General features: G+C 32.7%; 1 protein-coding gene across 2 annotated transcripts in view; it reads left to right on the top strand.

Annotated features, from left to right (window-relative positions):
* Positions 1 to 580: 580 nt before the first annotated feature.
* LOC101891331 (voltage-dependent T-type calcium channel subunit alpha-1I) overlaps positions 581 to 24,580 on the top strand; it is a 65,244-nt gene continuing 41,244 nt past the window's right edge. The window contains exons 1-8 of one of the 2 annotated variants that reach the window (XM_059122349.1): positions 582 to 859; positions 7,737 to 7,968; positions 8,085 to 8,259; positions 14,323 to 14,364; positions 20,059 to 20,180; positions 20,248 to 20,402; positions 20,620 to 20,712; positions 24,249 to 24,490. In XM_059122349.1, the coding sequence (XP_058978332.1) occupies positions 668 to 859; positions 7,737 to 7,968; positions 8,085 to 8,259; positions 14,323 to 14,364; positions 20,059 to 20,180; positions 20,248 to 20,402; positions 20,620 to 20,712; positions 24,249 to 24,490 (1,253 nt within the window). In that variant the 5' untranslated portion in view covers positions 582 to 667. Of the gene's footprint in view, positions 860 to 7,736; positions 7,969 to 8,084; positions 8,260 to 14,322; positions 14,365 to 20,058; positions 20,181 to 20,247; positions 20,403 to 20,619; positions 20,713 to 24,248; positions 24,491 to 24,580 lie in introns of both variants that reach the window. The other variant, XM_059122348.1, reaches the window with a different exon arrangement.

Here is a 24,580-nt window from a genome sequence, read left to right as displayed (position 1 = left end):
GTAGAAAAGCTAACTCTTCCCTGAGAGGCTTTCTTCAATTTTTCTATTTTTCTGTCTTCCCCGAGAGGTCTTCTTCTATTCTACGATAGAAAACTTCTCTTTCCTTCTCCTACTACATTCCTGGCTCTCCCTCTCTATCTCACCCCCTCTCTCCCTCAATCTCCCTCTCTCTATCCTTCTCTCTATCTCCCCCTCTCACAACTGTAGATCTCCTTATTTCGGGGCCGCCCCAATAAATTTAACACAACCACACACACACAGATAGTTTTCAACCAATACTTAGTTCAAACGAACTCTTTCTTACAAACCAGTCGGACATGCAATGATATGTCAAAGAAAATTAATGGTCTTATCAAGTCAGCTCAGTTCAGTTCAGCTCATATCGTAACGTATAATTTATCATTTGAAAGCTTTGAAAGCAAATTCAAGTGCAGACCAGAAATGTGTGTGTGCGAGTGTGTGTGTGTGACATTAAGCAAACCAATGGCAGTCACATGTGTGTATGAGTTTTGTTCAAACGACTGACTGTCTATCCTGCCTGGCTGGTTTGGTATCCTGCCTGGGATGTTTTACTCTTAGCTGGTAATCTATTTGTTTTTATCATGTTCGGCTTGTTGTTGTTATTGTCGTCGTTGCCTTATGGTATCGTCCTTGTATTGTTCTGTCGATGTTCTCGTTTGCCTGTTGTATATTTTTTGGTGTTTTCCTTAACTGCATTTTGATAACTATTGATTTTGCCATCAACACATGGTTCGAGCGTATCTCGATACTGGTGATTTTATTCAACTGCGTCACCCTGGGCATGTATCAGCCGTGTGTGGACGATGCCTGCGAAACGAATCGTTGCAAAATATTGCAGGTAAGTGTATATTTGTGTGTGTGTGTGTGTGTCGAAATATTGAATTAAGATGGGTGGGTGGATGATGTGTTGAACTTGAACAAACGATATGGAGGCAATGCAGGCACACATGGTTCAGGAAGTTGGCGGGCTTTAACAAACTTCTTGATTAGTTACCACATTAACCTGGGAAATGAAGTAAATTATTCGTACTCGGGTACTTGGTGATGATGTGTGTGATTGGTATTAAATTCGGGTGGGGGGATATGGGAGCGTATGTGAGTTTGGGTATCACTCATACGTCACATGGGCCGACGGGATTTCAAGTTATGGGAAAATTTTTGAGAAAAACAAATAAAAAATCGCTAAAATCGAACTTTTTATAACCTTAACGATTTAAAGAAAATTAAAAAAATGTAATTAAAGAAAATCCGTTTGAAAATCGAACTATAATTTTGAAAAATTCCGAATAACAGGTGTTATAGCTAATTATCTGCCCGAGAAGGGAGAGCGAACTCCAAACATCAAGTTTAAGTGCAGGCAGGTACTGTTATATGGGTTCCTCCCAATATTCACGAAGACGTGAATTTAAATGGGCATTTTTTTTTTGTCATAGAAGGCAGAGTCCACTGCGAAGACCGAATTCCGAATTTGGAATATTTCTGGAAAAAATGTGGCAAAAATCATCAAAATACCGAATATAGGAAAGTACAGTTATATGTTAGCTATACGAAAATGTTGACCTGTATAGGCAGTGTTTACTGCGAACTCCAAATTACCTTTACCTGATGTACTTGAAGGGGTTCATAGTTATACATCACCTTCACAACATATCTTGTGTTAGCAAAATTTTTTGGATTTGTGAAATTTGAAGAGAGTTGGAGTCTTATTTCGCTTCCTTCGAGCCTTTTCTTTTTCAAAATATTGAAACCTATGTGGGGGAGGTGCCAGAAGAAATGGTCAGATCCCCAAGATTTTTATAACAGATCTTATTATAATAAAAATATTGAGATGTGTCAGGTCAGAATGGAATCGGATGTTAATTTCGCGTTTTATGAGCTTCATGGATACTCCAAATTTTGACCCTTTGTGGGGGAGGTACCAGAAGGAGTGGACCGATATATCCCATCTTCACATCAGACCTTGAGTTAGTAGAAATAATGGCACGTGTGTAATACGAAGGAAACTGGATGCCTGTTTCGGATTTTATGATCGTTTCGATTATTCAAAACTTTGAACCTTTGTTGGCGAGGTTCCACAAGGAATGGTCCGATCTCTAACATCTTTATAACAGATCTCGTTTTAATAAAGATATTGAGATATGCCATGTCTAAATGGAATCAAATGTTAATTCCGCGTTTTATGAGCTTCATGGATACTCCAAATTTTGGTCCTTTGTGGGGGAGGTACCAGAAAGAGCGATCCAATATATCCCACGTTCCTACCTGACCTTGGGTTAATAAAAATATTGCGATGCGTGTAATTTTAAGATAATCGAACACTTACATCACATTTTATAAGAGTTAAAATTATTCTAATTTTTTACCCTTTGTGGGGGAAGCACTGAACCGATATTGTCCATTTTCTCTCCTGACCTACCACTAATAGAAATATTAGAATTTGCAAAGTTAGAACAAAATCGAGTTATCCTTTCTCTTTTTCTGTGCAGTAAATTATTTTCTTAGTAAATGTTAATATTTTGTGGGGGAGGTACCAGAAGGAGTGGACCAATATTGCCCATCTCCGAACTCGATCTAAGTTTGACAATAATATTACGATGTACCAAGTTTGGACAAAATCGGATAATCCCTTCGAGAGATATCCTGCGCACCACCACCAAACAGACGGACGGACTGACTCCAAATGTCCTGAAACGGATTTGTTATTTCAATGAGACACGTTTTGGTCGTAGCAAATGATATATACCCTCTGTCGTCATATGGCTGAGGGTATAATCATCAAAATACCGAATATCTAGATAAATGCGGGTCTACACTAAACCGTCGGCCAATTATCCTCCAGAGAAGGTAGTACCCATTAAAACTCTAAATAACAAATTTGAAGCAATTCCGGAGAAAAGTATGACAAAAATCATCAAAATACGGAATATCTGGACATACAGTTAGTTAAGGTCAATTATCTGCCAGGTCAGCCAATTATCTGCCAGAGAAGATAATACCCACTACGAACTCCAAATACTAAGTTTGAGACAATTCCGGTGAAAAAAGGCTAATATCATCAAAATGTTTCGGGAAAAAATAAGGCTAATATGACGTAAAACGGAATACCGATATATGGGAGTTACCCGAAGGCATGAACCTTTCATTGGAGGTAGTTCCCATTACGAACTAAAAATAACAAATTTTAAAGAATTCCGGTAAAACTGGAGAATTGCTCCGAGTAGCTGGAGGTGAAATTATATGGGGTCGTTAAATAGTTACAAAATAGGCCCAGAGGCCAAATACTAAATTCGAAACAATTCCGGTGAAAAATGAGGTAGTATCATCCAAAACCGAATATTTCGGTGAGTATCCATATATGGGAGCTACACGAAGGCATGGTCCTGTCATAGGTACTATAAATAGCCAAATTTAAAGAATTCCATTAAAAGTGGAGAATTGCTCGGAATATCTGGAGGTAGTTTTGTATGGAGTCGTTAAATAGTTACAGAATAGTCCCAGAGGATTGCTCGAAGAGTGGGAGCTACACGAAGGGATGGTCCAGTCATAGGAACTATAAATAGCCAATTTTAAAGAATTCCGATAAAACTGGAGAATTCCTCGGAATATCTGGAGGTAGATTTATATGGAGTCGTTAAATAGTTACAGAATAGGCCCACAGGATTGCTCGAAGAGTGGGAGTTATTTATGGAGTCTTCTCTTTACTCTTTTGTTTTGTGTCGGGGCAAAAATTCAAAATAGAACAAGAGTTCGCTCGAAGAGTGAAAATTTGTGGAACAAAATATTTAGTTTCCTAATTAGCAAACGGGGGAGGAAGGTGAAGAGGGGGAATAGGGTTTTGAGGGTGACGAGAGGCGAAGAGATGAGAAGAATGGGAGAGGGGGTGATCTTGCCCAAAAAAATGTACATACACAGAAAAACAACAACTGTATGATTTTGAACAAACTTTACTCCCACTCGAACGATGTAGAAAATTGGGTTTTCTCGGTTTTTTCCTATCCCAGGATCGCACTCTCTCCAAGTCGATTGAGTTTCAATCTTTGTCAAAATTCGAGCGAGTTTTTCGGAGACCTGAATAATACACGAATACTAATTAAAACAGTGCCTCGTTGCGTATGAGTAATAAAGACAATTTGGACATTACGCATACGCCCTGTATATGTGATATTATTGACAAATTTGTGCGTGGAAACTCCTTCAGATTTTTTTTTTTTTTTTTTTTGTTAGAAAAATCCATATTTCCCGTTTTCGAAAAATCATTCCCTTTCTAAAAGAATCCATATTCCATTCAATATTTCATTAAATTAACTTATCATCATCATCTCCACATGTCATTGTTGTACACACTTCATATTGTCTCTCTATTCACTTACGTCCTATTCTCCGTCCTTCTCTCTGCCCTTGTCTCTATTTAATATTCGCAAGTCATTTCTAGGAATTATCTTGTGACAAAGTTACTACTGCTCACATAATTTCAGAGGCAGAGTAAAAGCGTTCCACTTGTGAATATCCTGCGACATGTTTAGTGGCAGGATACGGTATTGCCAATGTCGTTGTTGTTGCTGCTGATATTATTGTGACACGTAAGATATGGCGTAAAGTCGTCATGATGTATGTGCCTGTGTTGTAACTTTTACGGGACTTTGGAGAAAACAATAATAGATCACGTTCCACATAACAGCAACAACAACAACAACAACAACGACAGGTTGCTACTTTGGCTTAGGTCTTTCGTACAACACATTCCAGCTGATATTCTATCTATAAAACATTGTATTTTAATGGCATCCAAAAAGCTTATTGATGCCATAAACATTCAGACAGAGCGGAGCGGAGCGGAAGAGAGTGGGGGAATGTGGAGAGAAACAAACAAACAGTCTCAAATGTTGTTCACATCAAAACTGTTTAGATTTTGACAATGCTGTCATGGGTGTGTGTGTGTTTTGGGAGGAGACGTGTATGTTTTGGTTAATGGCATGTAAAATACTATCGAAAAGAAGAGGGAGAGAGGGAGGGCGTAATGAACAAATGTTTATCTTCTGTTATAATGTTGTCAGACAGATAGACACACGACGCACACACACACACGTGCAAAAGTCAAGTAGCGGCAATAACAATTGTTTTACTGCTGTTCTCTGGCAATAAAGTTACATATGTCATCGTGTCGGTATGTACGTGTATGTGGCGTATGATTGATATTTAATTTATCTTAATTACTCATACGTAATGAGGTGCAGAAGGAACTTGGTATTCTTTATGCGACACCTAGTTGGAGAAAATGTTTTTAGGGGGCTCCAGGGGTCTAGAAAGTCCAAAAAATTTGATGGATGTTTGAATATGTCCGAAAAAAAACTTTAAAAATATTTCCTGAGGTGTAAAAGTGAAAGTAAAAGAATGTGGATTTTTTAAAATAGTTTTCAATAGAGTTTTAAAACCTAGTTTTTTTTTTTGTAAATTTTACAAATTTTTACAGGCTTCCAGGAGCTATCTGCCTTTAAGAGAGGATTCTTTAAAAAAAATAGTTGAATTACCAAACCAAAAAAAGATGGATTTTTTTAAAAGACTTTGTCAACGATTTTTTTAAGATTTTTTCCAAAATTTACTCAGAAAATGTTTAAGATATAAACAAATATTTTGGAAAAAATCAAAAAAATAGTAGAAAAGTCTTTTAAAAAATCCAACTTTTTTTGGTAGATTTTTCAAAGGACTTTTAAAACTATTTTCTTAAGATTTTTTCCAAAAATTTTCTCAAGAAATGTTTAAGATATAAACGTCGATTTTTCAAAGGACTTATAAGGACATAACAGACTACAAACGTGGATATTTTTTTAATTTTCAGAAATTCCTTTGTAGCGATTTTCCAAGAGATATCTAAATTAGAAAAGTGGACTTTTCAAAGGAATCATAAGGACATTACACCCCAAAAAATGTGGATACTTTTTAACATTTTAATTATTTCAACTACTTTTTTAGAGCGATTTCCCAAGTAATTTCCAAGATATAAAAATAGAGATTTTCCCTAAAAAATTCTATAATAGGAAGATCGATTTTTCAAAGGACATTACAGCCTATAAATGTGGATATTTTTTAAAAATGTAAAAAAAAAAACTTTGTCTACTATTTTTTAAAGATTCCTTTAACAGCGATTTTCTCAAGAAATTTCCGAAGAAGAAAAATAGATTTTTTAAAGGACTCATAAGGACATTAATGTCTATAGACGTGGTTATTAAAAAAAATTAAAAAGACTTTGTCTGCTTTTTTGGAGATTTCTTTTACAGAGATTTTCTCAAGAAATTTCCAAAGATGAAAAATAGATTTTTCAAATGACTCATAGGGACATAACAGCCTATAAACGTGGATTTTTTTGAGGACTTTTTATTATCTTAAAAATTTGAAAGTTCTCAATGATTTTCTCGGCGATTTTCATATTTAACAGCAAAGGAATATAGAAGGACTTCTTCTTTAACAAAACATTAAGGGCATATATTTTTTCAAGGATATATTTTTCGACATTTTTCTCAAGGACATCCAAACTAAAAAAATTGATTTTTTAAATATTTTTTAAGAGCTACTGACAAGGAGTTTTTAATCATTTTTAAAGATTTTTCGAGGACTTTTCGTTCTCACAAAAATTTTCTTGATTTTTCAAAGTTCCCAATGACATAAAACATAAAACTTACAAACATTTTCTTTAGGATTTTCCAATTTGAAAATGTGATCTTTTTAAATTCTTTCGAAGACTTTCCAATCAGACAACGGAAATTTTTTTTCAAGATATTCCTACCTATAAAACATAATATTTCTAACAATATTTTCTCAAGGACTTTCCGAGCTAGAAATTTTAATTTTTTAATTTTTTAGACAACTTTTTAAACAAAGATGGATTTTGTAAAACAATATTTTCAAGGACTTGATGTGGAATGTGGAAAGATTTTTTAGGATATAATTTTTTCTAAAATCTTCTCAAGGTCTTTTCAAACAAAAAATGTGGATTTTTGTAAAAAAAAAAAACAATTTTTTCTGAAAAGAAATTAAAGGGGTTTCTTAAACATTTATCAAGAATATTCTAAGTTAGACTAGGTTAGAGAATTTGTAGTTACTATTGAGACCTTTGCCCGCAAATGAAGAAAATGAGTCGAAAAGAGTTACGTTTGAACTCTGGCACCACATTGAAATCATGAGACGAATGAAATCGCCACCCCCTCCCCTTGCCTCGTAGTCTTTCCCTTGATAGATCAGGACAGTGGCAAAAAGGTCTTCAACCATTTCATTCTCTTTCTCATCCTTCTGCGTTAGAGTTATCACATTTTGGCGTAAATCAGGACTAAATATATTTCCCTGAAAAATTGAACAGGGGTGTCAAAGAGAAATAAATATATTGCGAATAGAATACCTTGTCAAATTTTGGAGGTTAGTACTAACTCTAATTTAAAATTGCATGCGTATGATTGTTTTCAACAAATATGTATATTGATCATACGTCCATGATGTACCACGTGGATTGAAACTCGTTGCGTATGATCGATTTTGGTCTTATGTTACTCATACGCTCAATTTGAAATATTTAAGGCCATGCGTATTACAGTTAAAAAAATCTTCCACCCATCATTTTTTTTTTGTTTTTGTTTTTTTGATTACAGCAATTTCTAAATATTCCTGACTCCTTTCAAAACTAATATCCTTTTTATTAATTCTTGATAAAAAAAAATCTCCTCCAGACATTCGATGATATCATCTTCGCCTTCTTCGCCTTGGAAATGTGCATTAAAATGGTCGCCATGGGAATCTATGGCAAGACCACCTATCTGGCTGACTCTTGGAATCGTTTGGATTTTTTCATTGTACTGGCTGGGCTCTTGGAATATGTTATGCATGTGGAGAATTTGAATTTGACCGCCATACGGACAATCAGAGTTTTGAGGCCGCTGCGGGCCATTAATCGAATACCAAGTAAGTTGGAAATGAAGTTTACAATTTTTTTTCATAATTTTGAATGATAACAATTTTTTTATTATATTTTCTTAAAAATTTAAAAAAAAAAAATATTAACGAAAATATTAAACCAGGTATGCGTATTTTGGTAATGCTGTTACTGGACACCTTGCCCATGCTGGGCAATGTCTTGTTGCTGTGTTTTTTCGTCTTCTTTATATTCGGCATTATCGGTGTCCAGTTGTGGGAAGGTATATTGAGGCAACGTTGTGTCCTTGAGCTACCCGCATTTATCAAAGTGCCCATGAAGTAAGTTTTGCATTCGTATTTTCCTCTCAGCTACTATAAAAATACTCATTTCTAGATTTCTGAAAAAAAAAAACATATTTTGATTTTTTTCTTTTGATTTTGAAATTATTGAGAAAAAAACCGAATAAATTTCGTATCTACCGTTACTCTATCCTTTATGTATTTACTAACTGAATATGAATAACAATAACAACTTAAATAGCCAAGACCTGTGTGAGAATCACAACTAAAACAATGCAAACTAATCTAGCCATGATTAACCTAGAAGTTTAGACGAGTTATGATGGTATTTAAAAAGAGAAATATTTACAAAAAAAAATAAATAAAAACGCCAAACAAGAAAAATGTGTGTTATAGCCTTTCCCCTGAGAGTCAAATGTTTCACCCCTCCCCCAAGCTCAAGAATTTGCCTTATTCTTGGTAGAAAAATCATATAGCAGAAGGGTCTTATTAGTAGGGACCTTTTTTAGAAATATAAGTTTGTTATTTTCCTTTCCCTTTTAATTTAATTTCCCCTTGAGTTCATCTGCTTTAATTTTCCTGCTTCAATTTTGCCAAAAAAAAAAAAAAAACGAAAACCCCTCACCATAGTTTACTCATTTCGTTATGGTTTTGCTGTTGCCCTTTTAAACAAAATTTTAATTAGCCAATAATTTTTTAGTTGACATCCGTAAGTTACTCAAAACTTTGTAGAACAAAAACAATTATTAACCCAACTCAGTAGAAAAAAAAAAACAAAAATGTTCAGTCATTGATACTAACACAGATCTCAACAGAGGAAGACTCCAAACATCCCCCCCACTAGGGAAAGCAGAGCAGAACAAAATCCATTCTCATAAATCATCGACACGCCAAACAAAATATTAGCCTAGTTGGGGATCGAAAAAAAACACGGGATACAAAGAGTACAAATGTTAGTACATAACGTACCAATACGTACTAAATATACAGGGTGAGATGAAAAAACTGCAACAAATTCAAACGCCATAATTTTTATATATTTTTTAAATTTTATTCAACAAAAGCAAAAAATGTCCGAAATAGCATCAAATTGTAAAAGAAGTTTAGATTTGTTCGAATTGGTCACCTTTGACACGAATTATGGCCTTCAAATGGCCAATGAAACCGTCACACGCTGCCCGAATGTTGCTCTGCGGTATTGTGGTCCATTCCCGGTGAAGTGCTTGCTTGAGGTGATCGACACTCTGGTATTTTTTAGTGCCAACCTTGCATTCCCAAAAACTCCAGACACAATAGTCCAACGGTTTGGTATGCGGAGATTTTGGTGGCCATTGTGCGCTGGAAATTAAGCGAGGAACCTCATTTTGTAACCATGCTTCGGCGGCGCATGCTGAGTGCGATGGTGCTGAGTCCTGTTGGAATGTCCAAAGTCCAAGTCTTTAATACACCCTCCAGAATATATTCGCTATAATATTCGCCTTTTATTCTGATGCCACTTTCGATTAATACGAGAGAGAGCGACCATCGGCCGTTAAGGCGGCCCACACCATCACCATGGCCGGCGCGTGAATTCTGATGACCAACCGAATAACCGGTGCACATTTTCAGCTAACCTCTTTGGCAAGTAAACACGATCATTTTGTTTGTTCACAAACTGCTGGACAACGAATATTTTCTCATCGGAGACGGAGAAAATCAAATTCGGCAGTTCACCACTTTTGGCCTAGCGAATCAACTATTTAACTCTTTTGAATCTATTTTCTTTCTGTAGCGGTTTAAGATCTTGCACTTTTTAGAAATGCAACAGTCTAAAGTTGCAGTTTTTCATCTCACCCTCCATGTAAAATATGGACGTTTCATCAAAATAGCAGCGAAACGTAATCAAAATTTTTCAAAAGTTTACCTTTTTTTGCAAAAAATCGAGTGAATAGTACCTTTTTTAAAAATAGTTCCAAAAATTCGCAGAAAGAAGGTTCACTCAGCAAAAGGCTCTAATGTAAACCTGCTATAACTGACGTACCTTCTATGCAAATAAAATCCACCAAAAGTCCGATGTATGCGATGTACTTTCTTAACAGAAACTGATACCAAATTGTTCAATTTCCCCTTTTCAAAATGCAACAAAAGTACTCTTTGCTCTCCATCTTGATTTAAGCAATCTAACTCTCTTCAAAATCTCTTTTCGACCTGCCCACCTCGCCCACCAGAACCCTACCAGACCACAATAACAATACAAGAAAAACCATCATTTGTAATATAATCGCTGTAAATACACACATTTGTAACTCGCCGTTATTCACCCCCCGCAAAGATATCTACATTCCAGTGTAAAGACTCCAACGATATTTGTAATTTGTTTTACAGTGTATATAAAATCCACCCCAAGAAACAAAAATAATACTTCGCATGTTTTGAGCTTCGCAGGAGGTGTCATTGGTGGCTAAAATAACTAGAAACAAAAATTTATAAAAACTTAAAAAATAATAAATTCTCTTTAGAACAAATTAGCCCCTTAAAAAAGAAAATAAAAATCCTACAAAATAAACTGTTATACGTTAAGAATACATAAAACACGTTAAATAAGATTTACAGAAGCATTTGGTTGAAAATTGAAAATCAAAAAACTGTTATACAAACTGTTATACAACTGTTATACAAACTGTTATACACACTTTTTATGCACTTTTCTCGTGTAAAACAGCTAATCAGTTTGTTTTCTGCAAAAAATTCCATAATTCCATAAGGGAAATCTGTTATACAACACCTTTTTGGAATTTTTTAAGTATTCAAAGCTATATTAATTTTTTTTATTATAATTGTTTACAATTCCGAACACAAAAATTTGTACTTACAAAATTTCTGTGGAGTTTTGCAACAATTATGGTTCAAGAGGAACTGTTATACACGCAATTTTATATATTTGGTAGCCATCTCACCTAACCAAACTATTTTCTATGGGCGTTAGAAAATAACAGCAATGCAACAAAATTTGTCATGCCTAGCCATAGTTTTCTATAGGCGAAGCTGTTATACATAAGAAAATATCCGCTATACATCAAAATTTACCACATAAAAACTGTTATACAAACTGTTATACACACTTTTTATGCCCTTTTCTCGCATATAACTGCTAACCAATTAGTTTCCTTGAAAAAATTCTCCGTTAAATTCACAATTCCATAAGTAAAAATTGTTATACAACAACTTTTTTTTGAAATTTTTTAGTATTCAAAATTATATTAATTTTTTTACAATTACAAACACAAAAATTTGTACTTTCAGTGGAGTTTTACAAACAAAGATAAACTGTTATACTCGTAATATCAAATATTTTGTAGCCTTCCCACTGAAAATTCTCTAGCATAACTATGTTTTTCTATAGGCGAAGCTGTTATACATATATATAAATAGCCGCTGTACAACAAAATTTACCACATAAAAACTGTTATACAAACGGTTATACACACTTTTTATGCACTTTTTTCGCATATAACTACTAACCAATTAGTTTCCTTGAAAAAATTTTCCGTTAAATTCATAATTCCATAAGGTAAAACTGTTATACAACAGATTTTTTGGAATTTTTAATTATTCAAAATTATATTAAATTTTTCTACAATTACAAATACAAAAATTTGTACTTTCAAATTTTCAGTGGAGTTTTACAAGCAATTTCTTCTGTAGACTAACTGTTATACACATAATATTAAATATTTGGTAGCTTTCTCGCTGAAAATTATCATGCCTAGCCATATTTTTCTATAGGCGAAGCTGTTATACATAAGAAAATAGCCGCTGTACCAAAAAATGTACCACTTAAAAACTGTTATACAAACTGTTATACACACTTTTTATGCCCTCTTCTCGCATAAAACTACCAACCATTTAGTTTTCTTCCAAAAATTCTCCGTTAAATTCATAATTACATAAGGGAAAACTGTTATATTACAGCTTTTTAAATTTTTTTTAATATTTAAAATTATATTACATTTTTTTATTATAATTTTTTACAGCTACGAACAAAAAAAATGTATTTTCAAATTTTAATGGAGTTTTGCAAACAATTATGCCTGAAGATTAACTGTTATACACACATTTTTAAACATTTGGTAGCTTTCTCGCTGAAAATTGTCATGCCTATATTTTTCTATATTTTTCTATAGGCGAAGCTGTTATACATAAGAAAATAGCCGCTGTACCAAAAAAATTACCACTTAAAAACTGTTATACAAACTGTTATACACACTTTTTATGCCATTTTCTCGCATATAACTACTAACCAATTAGTTTCCTGGAAAAAATTCTACGTTAAATTCACAATTCCATAAGGAAAAACTGTTATACAACAGCTTTTTTGGATTTTTTTTTAGTTTTCAAAATAATATTTTTTTATTATATTTTATATAAATTACAAACACAAAAATTATACTTTCAAGTGTTAATGGGGTTTCACAAAAAATTATTGCTTAAAATAAACTGTTATACAGAATAACCTATTAAATATGAATTCTCATGCATACTAATATTTTTGTACAGGCTAACCTGTTATGTAGAAGAAAGTAACAGCTACACAACAAAATTTGCCATACGAAAACTGTTATACAACATTTTTCAAGTTTTTGCCATATAAAAAACTGTTGTAATAATCAACTTTACTTCAGTTATTTCCTTTGCTATAACTATACTGCATATCAGAAATCCTATCATTTTAACATTACTATATATTATTAAAAGTACCAACTGTTATACAAACTGTAATACACATCTTTATACACTTTTCCAATATAAAGACAAATTTCCCCTTTTTAAACATTATTCTATAGGATAGCTATTGTTTTTCTATAGTTTTTGCCCCTCAATACAGATCAAAACTGTTATACAATATATTTACGGTTCATTTATAGGATATTTAAGTGGAAATTGTCATGCAAAACAGTATATTCACATGTGAGAACCTGTTTTACATAATTATTAATGTTTATACAAACTGTTCTACAGTAAATTTTACCCGAATAAAATTTTAACAACTCTTCTAAAAACTGTTATACAACCTTTCTCCTAATAATTCCCTTTAAACTAACTAATCAGAACTGTAGTACTCCTTTTCAATCAAACTTACCATTTGAAATAACTCATAAAACAAACTGTTATACTTTTAATGACTCTACAACAGCCATCCTTTAACAATATGTTATGGAAAATACAAAATTTGGTTAAAAAATGTTAAACAAATTGGTACACAAACTGTTATACCAACTTTTATACAAAATTTTATGCTCATTTTTAAACTCAAAAGACCAAAGATATACAATAGAAAAACTGTTATACTGATATAAAAACTGTTATACAAACTGTTATATAAACTGTTATACCAACTGTTATACTAAATTTTATTATATTTTCTTCAAATTCAAAAACATTTATAAGGAGATTATTTTTAGAAAATATTTTTTTAACAGTGTTTCCATATTTAAAATGTGTTGTATAACAGTTTTCAATGAGCGAGATATTTTACACAATTCCATTTTTCTCATAAAAACTACTAATCAGCTTATTTCCAATTAAGAACATCTTTTAATTAATCACATTTTTAGCCACCAATGACATCTAGAGGCCGGCAGCAAAGAAATGTTACACCCAAAAACACAGACATGTCACAGACTGCAACAAATTCGTACACTTTTGTATAGAACAAAAATAGTATAACAACTGCAGCTCCACGTTCATATTGTTTTTTTTTTTTTAATAAATATATTTAGACGTTTCTCTGTACACTTTCCTTTGTCTTCTTGTCTTTGTCTGTAATTTCTGTCAATTTAACAATAAATTCTTTCACTATTTCTCAAGTTTTTTTGTTTATGGTTTTGTTGTCTATTGTTTTTGTTTCCCTTGTTTTTCTGTTTGTTTGTTATATTTAACTATCCTATTCTTGTTATTATTATTATTGTTGTATACGACACTCATTGTTATTTAAACAATATTTTTGTCTAATTTCCATTGTTTGTGTTTCAATTTTATCAAAAAAAAATAAAACAACAACAACATAAAAATGATGTCTAACCAACCACCAACTCAAATGTCATCGCGATTTTTTGTTTACAGGGAACTACCTGATGTGTACAGAGTTCGAGTCCGTGTTAACTCGTAAGATGAACAAAGATTTAATATTATCCAAACCACAAAAAAACATAAAATTAAAAAAAATCAACAACAACAGCAACAAAATAATAATTCTTCTACTCAACTGTCATATAACTCACTTTCTCTCCCTCTCTCTCTTACTGAGCAGTATACAAATGTTGTTTGTATATGTATAAACATCTATATATACTCTTTTATATATCTCTCTCTCTCAACTTGTCTCTATTTACAACATATATATATACCACTTATAAACGTATTAATTATAACTGCAATATGGATATTTAGCTAAAATATTATTTTCAATTCTTTTTTAATTTTTTTTAAACAAATATTTTATTTATTTACACAAGGAAAAAATATTAACAAAATATTTTTTTTTTTTTTTAATTTTTAATTGGTTCGAATTTCGTACACCATCATATTTAAGTAGTTAGTAATCCATTGATGAGAATAGCGGTTTTTTGCTCACCATCTCTGGTTATGTTTTGAATTTGTTTCCACCACACACACCCTCTTATTTTCGATTTGTTTTTAGAATTTGATATACACCGTAAGATTTACTTGTAGTCCTCCAATTGCTAGTCTAAATGTTTCGCCACAGTTGTAGAAGATTTTCTTTTACATGTCCATCTCTGATTTGTCTGTTTGTTTATTTGTTTTTTCCACCAACACCTACACCTATTTTCCTCGATTTTCGTTGTTTTCCCCTCACCCTCAGTCTGTAGCACATAGACTCTCAATCTGGTCAGTGTCCGGTGTAAAGCTGTGCTTTACTTGCTTCCTCTTTTTTTCCCATCATGGATAAATTGATAGCTGTAACATTTTACAAATTACATACCTATTTTTGGTGTCCACTGTAGTTTATTTTTTATTTTCTTAGATTTATTTTTATTTCCCCAATATTTGAGACATTTTGTAATATCAAAAAAGCTACCTATACCGTAGCCATGAATATGCTTAACATTAAAAAAAAAACACTACACAATACCTATTGGATCCTGAAGAGGTCAATATAATATGTATAACACATTTTTGGCAAAGGCAAAAAAACGGAATTTTTGAAATGATATTTATGTAAACATTTTTATTTTATTGGAAAACCAATCATTAAAAAAAGTTTCAGCACAGTTTGCCAAAAGTGAAACTGTTATACATATGTTCTACAAGTAACAATTCTGTACAACTTCGAATTTTAAAATTAAAGATTCCGAAAATTTCGTACTTAAAATGGTACATAGATATTTTGTTTATGAACAAACTGTTATACAAAAACTGTTATACAAAAACTGTTATACAAAAACTATTATACAGAAACTGTTATACAAAAACTGTTATACAAAAAACTGTTATACAAAAACTGTTAAACAAAAATGTTGTACAAAACTGTCATACAAAGACTGTTATACAAAGACTGTTATACAAAACCTGTTATACAAAAACTGTAATACGAAAACTTTGGTTCAGAAACTGTTATACAAAAACTGATATACAAAAATCTGTTATATAAAAACTGTTATACAAAAAAAAACTTTTATACAAAAACTGAAACTACAAAAAAAAACTATTACACAAACTCTTGTAGAGAGACTTGTATACAGAAAGTTTTTCAAGAAAACTGGTACACAAAAACTGTTATACTCTTAAAGCTGTTATATAAAAACTTTTATGGTACAAAAGCTTTTATATAGAAAATCTTATACTCTAAAAGCTATCTAAAATTTATGTGTCCTTATTTACATCTATTGAAAAACTGTTATACAATTTGTTTGAAATGCGTTTAAAAGGGAAATGCTTTATTTCTACAAAGGTCATCTTTTCAACAAGACTTTTCTAATGAAATAATTGCTATACAGCAATTTTCTAAACAGCAATCAGATTACGTTCCAACACCTTTGCTATAAGTGAAACTGTTATACCTGAGTTCAACAACTTACAATTCGAACCTTTACTTCGAATCTAAAAAAGCAATGTTTCCGGTAGTTTCATATTAAAAAAAATTATATAGCTACTTTGTCTATGAACAAAGCTGTTATACAAAAAGTACCATACTATTAAAGTTGTTATACAGAAATTGTTACGCTTTTAAGGCTGTTACAAAAATATTTTTCGGTTATAAAAATTGTATGAATATATTTATTTCTATTGAAAAACTGTTATACAATTTTGTTTGAAATACAATAACTGTTATACTGTTTCACAAACATTTTTCTATTATAGAAATGTGTGTCCATATTTACTTCTACTAAAAACTTTTAAAAAACTTGACTTCTGTAAAATATTCCGATATAAACTCAATTTGCACCTTTGCATTTGAAACTGTTATACGACCCTATTTTTGTGAAAAATTATTATCTTTAGAATAATTCAGGCCTCCGAAAAACTCGCTCGAATTTGCTCAAGAAGTGAAACTCACTCGAATTCGAGAGGAAGTGCTGGTGATAGCAGAAAAAATCAAACAAACCATTTTTTTTTTTGATGTCGAATCGGATGTCAAAATTCGTTCCAAATCGAGCAGATTCTACTCTTGCCAATCAGTTTTTTTAGTTTTTGTCATACCTCTTACACAAAACAAAAGTGTAAAAAGTAGTCTCCGAAAAAAAATCCACTCTTCGGGCAATTTTCGCTCCCAAGTGAAAGTGAGCTAATATGTGCTCTCAAACGATGTCAATAACAATTTTGAGTTAGACAAAAAAACTTCAAAAATAATCAAGATCTGCCAATATTTTCTTCTCTTTCCTCATGAACAACAAATTGTATATGACTCTTCCTATTAAAAACTGTTATAAACCTTGTAAAACAGACTGTATAACAGCTTTTTCTGTGCATAAAAAACCGTTTCTTTGCGAAAATGTGTTATAAAACTCTAAAAAGTGCTATGCAAAAAACTGTTATACAAAATTTTCTCTGCGCAAACTGTTATACACTTGGTTTTCTTAACGACAAATGCGAAAATGTGTTGTACAAACCAAAAAAGTGTTATACAAAAAAACTGTTATACAAAATTTTATTTGCGCAAAGTGTTATAAAATTTTTTTCTTAAGGAAAATTACGAGAATGTGTTATACAAGCCTAAAAAGTGTTATACCCAAAACTGTTATACAAAATTTTCTCTACACAAACTATTATACAATTGTTTTTCTTAATTAAAATTTTGCGAAAATGTGTTATACAAATCGAAAAAGTGTTTTACAACAAACTGTTATACAAAATTTTCTCTCCACAAACTGTTATACAATTGTGTTTCTTAAGTAAAATTGCGAAAATGTGTTATACAAAATTTTCTTTGCACAAACTGTTATACAATTGTGTTTCATAAACTAGAATAGCAAAAATGTGTTATACAAACCGAAAAACTGTTATACAAAATTTTCTTTGCACAAACTGTTATACAGTCGTAATTTTCAACGAAAATTGCTATATTTTATGTAATATTTAAATTTTGCTTATGAACTAAAACCAATTGTACAATTCGAAAACATGTTTGTATAACAGTTTCTTACGTTCCTAAAACTTAAAAAATACCCACTTGTAGTTTCTCCAAAAAATACAACAACACCACAGACTGTATTTAACAAATTATTTCATGTAAATTTTCTAATAAATTCAACTAGGATTTGCATAATTTTTAACGCCCATTTCGTAACATATTTGTTGTCCGTCCTGCCATCATGCAGTTCCCTGGCATTTAGAACACGTCCAATACCAACACCATCACCACCACTACTAGAAATACTTCTCCACAGAACTCTAGTCAACTTTTGTTTAGTTTTCAGTATTTCTAACTTTGGTACATTCATTTATGTTTAAGTACTTGTTTATGGCTTTTATCTGTTTTCGTTTTCGTTTTTTGTTTTTCGAGAGAGAATCCTTTTCAATGATTTCATTTCTGGCTGACAACAATCAGCAGCAACAAATAGTTTGCCTCAAGTGGAAATAGACACACAGAAGAGACATTTCATGAACACACACACACACACAGACACACAACATGAACTCTTACACAAACAGTCAACCCCACACGAACACCACAACCAATTATCCCTGGGTTCGTTCCCACACCCAATTCTGGGTGAATGGGAAGGTGTCGCATTAAGTCTTACTTAGTCGTGTTGTATTTGATTAATTTTTTATATAAAAGAACAATTCCAAACTATTTAGCATTTTTTATGTTAAATCCATGTTGCCTTACTCCCACCAACTTCTCTCTCTATTTTGTGTGTGTCTGTGCGTATTTTGTTTTCGTAGTAGTATCCGTCCAGTTGTCACTACTTTTGTTTGTTTGTTAAGCTTTGATATAAATCTGTCTTTGTTTTTCTATTCGACTGCTTTTTTGTGTTCTACCGTCTTTTTTTTACAACAACTCTCCCGCAAGAAACCAACAACAACAGCAATAGCAAGGATATATGTTTTTGTTGGCATCTGCCCCGGCCACTGCTACGCGACTGCTTCTTGTTCTTTATTCTCATTCTATTTTGAAAATTGTTTTTTATATTTTCTTTTGTGTTCTCCTTTTTTATTTTTTGCTTAAGTAGGTTTTTTGCGAGCACAGAAGACGAACGTCTCCATGGGCAGGCGTTCCTTTTGTCTCGTCTTCTTGTCTTCTCTCTCTCTCTCTCTGCTTTTTACAGAAAAAATCATCAGTTTAAGTTGCAAAGGTACTTATGCCAAGCCATGTAACCTGGTGTTGTTGTAGCCAAAGAAAACCAAACCCACATAGCATCCATCATCATCTGTGCTGGGCCATGGGTCCATGCTGTTTGTTTCATGGAAATCCAAAGCGATCACAAAAAATGAAAATGAGTTTAGTTCTAGTTTATAGACAGGAATTGTGGGGGCTCATTCGCAAGCCACACAGCCTGGTGAGGGTTAAGTCTCCGAGCTGCCCTCCATGTAGTCAAGCCAAATACCAACCTTTAAAATCCCACATCATAACAATAAATAAGACCTAAAAATAAATAGTTTAGTTGAGTAAGACAGCAAAGAAAAGCCAGGGATCTGGAACCTCTCGCACCCACCAACCATGGGTTATGCTGCCACCCCTTACCCCCAAAACATAGTTTTTTGATTAGAGTAACCAAAACCCCAAGAAAAAAACACAGTTGCATGGGTGTGGACCAAATGAGACGTCTACAGGCCGACATGTTAGGCGACTCTGCACCACAACTGTGAGCAACCCCAAAACCGCCCCTGAACCCTTCAATTATTTATTTTTCCTTTAATACTTCCTCTAACTTTCTCTTAAACCTTTTTTTAATCTATGATTTCCTAATTGTCGTCTCTCCCTCTCTCTCTCTGCCTCTCTCGCTCTAAAAAACAAACAACTATTTCACGAGTGTGTATTTTTCATATGTGTATGTGTGTGCATTTTGCATAATTCTCCCAAAAATTCAAACATTTTTTTATAAATTTCTCTCTCAACTATTAGACCTTTTTAACCCACCAAAAATACTCCCACTTAACAATTTCCCCAAGGATAACCCCAACTAAAAATGACAACTTTTAAACTAAAAATAATATATTTTTTTAATTAATCTATCAAATAATATTGGTTGTATGTGTATTTTAACTTTTACTGCGTAATCAAAATGGAATTTTACATCTCTGGCTCTCTTTCTCTGTTTTGTTTTATTCTATTTTCACACTTCCCAATTTCCAAACAATCAAAAAACTAACCTCAAAAACCCCCCAATCAAGTGTGTCCTATTACTATGAGTTTTCCAAGGAACAGGATTACATATGCTCCAAGCCCGAAGATTCTGGCATGCATTTGTGTTCGGATTTGCCACCGTATCGTATTGGGCCCATGATTTGTACAGGTATGTCAGGTCCAATAATCTGGTACATTCATCCTCTATATTTCTCAAAATCCCTCCCCCTTTACAGAGGCCGCCATTCCTATGCAAGACAATTTACCCACCAATACATCATGCGTCAATTGGAATCAATACTATTCACACTGCACCCAAATGGGTTTGAATCCCTTTCAGGGTACCATATCCTTTGATAACATTGGCATGGCCTGGGTGGCCATATTTTTGGTAAGTCTCCTGCGAAAAATCCATGGTAGAAGAATACAACACAGCTGCTGGAACAATGAACTGTCAAATCAATTTTAGAATTGACAATTTTGAATGAAAAATTATTGAAATTTGTAGAAGCCCTGATGTATCTACCTGTATTCTTCAACCATGGAAAAATCATGACAATGAAACTCAGTTTTCTAATTATGCCTGAAATTATTTTTTTTCTTTGAAGGTAATATCCTTGGAAGGCTGGACAGATATTATGTACTATGTACAGGATGCACACAGTTTTTGGGATTGGATCTATTTTGTGCTATTAATTGTTGTAAGTATTAATTTAACAAAAGATAAACAGAACATAGAATCTATACTCATTTGATAAATTGAATATGGCAACCCTTTTTGCAACTCAACCTTGTCATGCCTAAAATATTTACGTACGACGAATGGCGTATTTTACAAAAAAAAAAGCAATATCATATTTACGTCGTTCCTTGGTACGTAAAAACAGTTATTTGTTTTATATCTCGGAAAGGCGGATTTTATTTATGATTTTTTGGGTTAAAACATATAAAAATAGAGTTTTTATCGTATGATTACAATTTTTTTTCAAGATTATTCATTTGACAACAATTCATTGTTAAAATTTATATTTATAAATTCATTGAAGGGAAGGGAACCCTTTCTTATTCAGTAAAATTTGACAAGGTAAATTACAGAAAATGCCGAGATGGATAGTCTTTTTAGAAACGACTTTACCTTCTTAATTTTACCATGGTTTTTATTATACATCTTAAGAAAAAATTCTCGGGGCTGTTAGTTATTGTGGTGTTGAATGGTGTTTTATTTTGAGTCAGCCTTTAAGAAATGAACTCCCAGAAAAATCAGCTGGACGCTGGTTGCCAAAATCTTCACAATAACCTACAATATGGAGACTGTTCTAAAATTACTACTTACTACTTCCAATAATAAATTTAATGCCAATTCGTCAGAAAATGCGGGATGACAATATTCGGCATGTGTATTAACTAAACAAGGCTACCGAAAAATGATACTTTGAAGCTAAATTCAATCATTCCACAATCTAGTCTCACATTACTTATAGGGCTAATGGCATGTTTACGTTAGAGCATTTTTCAGGATTAACCTCCTTCATTAGGGTTTATTTGACGTATATGTAAAGGAATTTAAATGATTGCATGAGATTACCTTTGAAGTCTACTGATGTAGACCTAGATAGGTATTTTTCTGAAAGAACCTGTTCAAAGAATCAAATGACAATAAAGTTGTTCTTAAATTATAGCAGAAACTGTCAAATATTGTTAATCACAAGGTTGCATAATATGGGAGCTTGATACAATTCTGATTCTCTATCTTGAATTACGTTTACATACAAATCTTTATCTGGATTAATCCTGATAATTGACAAATCATAATCAATTTTAGCATGGAAAACATACATACAATTTATTGTGATTGATCAATTATTAGCTCAATCTAGATAACGATTTTGTATGTAAACACGCTATTATTGTTTAGGATGTTATACTACGTTTATAGTTTACGGAATTTATAAAACCCAGTGGATTAAAGTTGCCAATTCTATTACATATACGTCAATAAAATCTTGGTTAAAACAAAAAAAAAACTCTAATGTAAACATTCCATAAATTTGTTAGTAAATAAAACATAACTTTCAAAGTGTTCCATTTTTTAAAAATCAAATAACTTTAAATGAAAATATGTTAAATTCCGTTCCGTATATCCATTCTGTTGATATCCGATATCCCATATTCGTTCCATTGCCAATTCGTCTCACTGAAAAGATATAAAAGATATAAAATAAAAAATTTAATTAAATTTGATTTGTAAAATACAAATAATCACCTTAAGGAAGAGATCCCGGTAAAAGTCTCTAATGTAATTGTTTTATATAAAACTGACTTCTTTCCTGGCCTTTGTAACATTCGGATTTTTACATTCAATATTATTATATCATCAGGAGGTGTTGCTTCCCTGAAAATTGCAAACAGATTTGACAATAACATATTTTTACCTCTTTTTGAAAACTTACCTCAGTAGTAGCTATTAGCCTAAAAATAGAAATAGCTCAGAGACCTAAAATAAAATAAGCGGCGGCGGATCATCATTCGAACTAGAAAATACATTTAAAGGAGACAATGGATGGTATTGCCATCACAGAAAAAATGTAGGGATCCCTCAATTTACATTTAGCTATGGTTTTATACAACTATGCCTACGCTTGGGAACATTGATATGTCAAAAAATTTTAAATGTCTTTTCACATATAAGCAGATTTTTTATATGTTTTCTTATACGACGTTCGTTCGGAGGTTATTATAATACGCGTTTTTCGACAATTTTTACAAATTTAAATAACTTTTCATTCAATATTTTCAATTCTAAAATTGGTTTGACAGTTCATTGTCCCAGCAGCTGTGTCGATGCGTCTACCTATATTCTTTTGCCATGAGAGATATGTTATATTCCACTAATATAGCAGTTCAATTCTCTCATACGCTCTTATAGATCTTATTTAAACTGTTACACCATTAGAATTATACCGACAGTGTTCTCCCACTCTCTTCCAAGATTTGTGTCAATGGGAATTTCAAAAGAAATAACCTCCAAAGTTTCTAAGACAGAGCTTAGCATTTCAGGTTTTCAAAAATTACTTTCACTAACGGAAACATTTAATCGAATGGAAAGAGCCATACAAAATTTTCTTTTTTTCCAAATTCGTTCCCTTGATTTCAGGCCTTAACCATTTAAAATTTGAATGCCAAATATTATCATGTCTCTCTGAATCTTGCTCTTCTAAACTTGCCTTTCCATTCAAGACCCAGCCTTTCCATTTAGAAGTATCTAAAAATGGGATTATGCAAATAAAACGTTTCCACCTATGTATGCATATTTCTTTTATTTTGCATTCATGGAAACTGAACGCTTCATTACATCTCATTTCTTTATGGCCATGGCTATGGCAAAATTTCTTTCTTTCTTTCTTTGAGAACTTGCTTGGCATGACAGGTGGGTGACTTGTTGAATGAATTGTTCCTTAATAACGAACAAAACAGCTCTCCATTATACTGAGAAAGTCAAAAGGAAAAGCAATCATTGAATTCAAAATATGTGTGTATTGGAGGAGAACGCGAAAGCAGGAGAAGAAGGAGAAAAAGCCGAAGATGTTTTCCCATGCACAACAAATACCAGCCATATCTAAGCAATAGCCATGTATGGGTTCTGTATGGGTGGAAACAAACTTTTTCCATTTCCCTACAACTTTTTAAGGTTGGCAAGGCAAAAGTATGTGATTTGAATGCTGATTGTTAAGGCTGATGAAGCAACAACAACGTCGAAGACGACAACGATGGCGAAATCTTGTAAAGTTCAAGAGTATATGTAGATATGTCTGTCTGTACCTGACATACCCTCTGATGCTGTTGAACACATTTGCAAATGAAAAAGTTCCAAAACCATTTTCCAAGTGGCATGAATATTGTAAACTTCAACGATGAATTGAATAAATCGGCTGGAACGTCGTTCTCAGGACAGACAATGAATGCCTTGCCTTGGAATCAAGCAAAGAAAAAAAGTACTGGCACCAACCCAGCAACCACCACAACACTTAGGGGATTAAACTGTGAACACAGCAGAACAAAGGAATTGGAAGTCATAAAATATGAATGCATAGTCATTACATAAAAGGGTTTGAATTTGAAATTTTGCAGAACCCCAAACAAACTGAATAAATAATTTAATTTTCATTTAACTAGGGAAATAAAATTGTTACAAATCCTAATTTATTCTCTTTTTTTCTTTTTCTAATCTTTCTTACAGATCGGTTCATTTTTCATGATCAATCTATGCCTTGTCGTCATTGCCACCCAGTTTAGTGAGACAAAGAAACGTGAAATGGAACGTATGCGCCAGGAGAGGGCACGCTACACATCCACCTCCACCTTGGCATCCAGCACGAACAACTCCGAACCGGCCACATGTTATGCGGAAATTGTCAAATACATAGCTCATCTGTGGCGCCGCTTCAAACGACGAATGATAAAGAAGTACAGATTATATAAGTATGCTCGATGTATTTTCGATTTTTTCCTTATTTTTCAGTTCTTCTGTTTCTTTTTATTTTTGGTTTGAACCTTAAGTTTGTTGACCTT

Source organism: Musca domestica, unplaced genomic scaffold (genome assembly GCF_030504385.1).
Source record: "Musca domestica strain aabys unplaced genomic scaffold, Musca_domestica.polishedcontigs.V.1.1 20, whole genome shotgun sequence".
NCBI classification, from domain to species: Eukaryota; Metazoa; Arthropoda; class Insecta; order Diptera; family Muscidae; genus Musca; species Musca domestica.
Note: the sequence above shows the minus strand (reverse complement) of the source record. Positions and strands in the feature narration are given on the sequence as shown.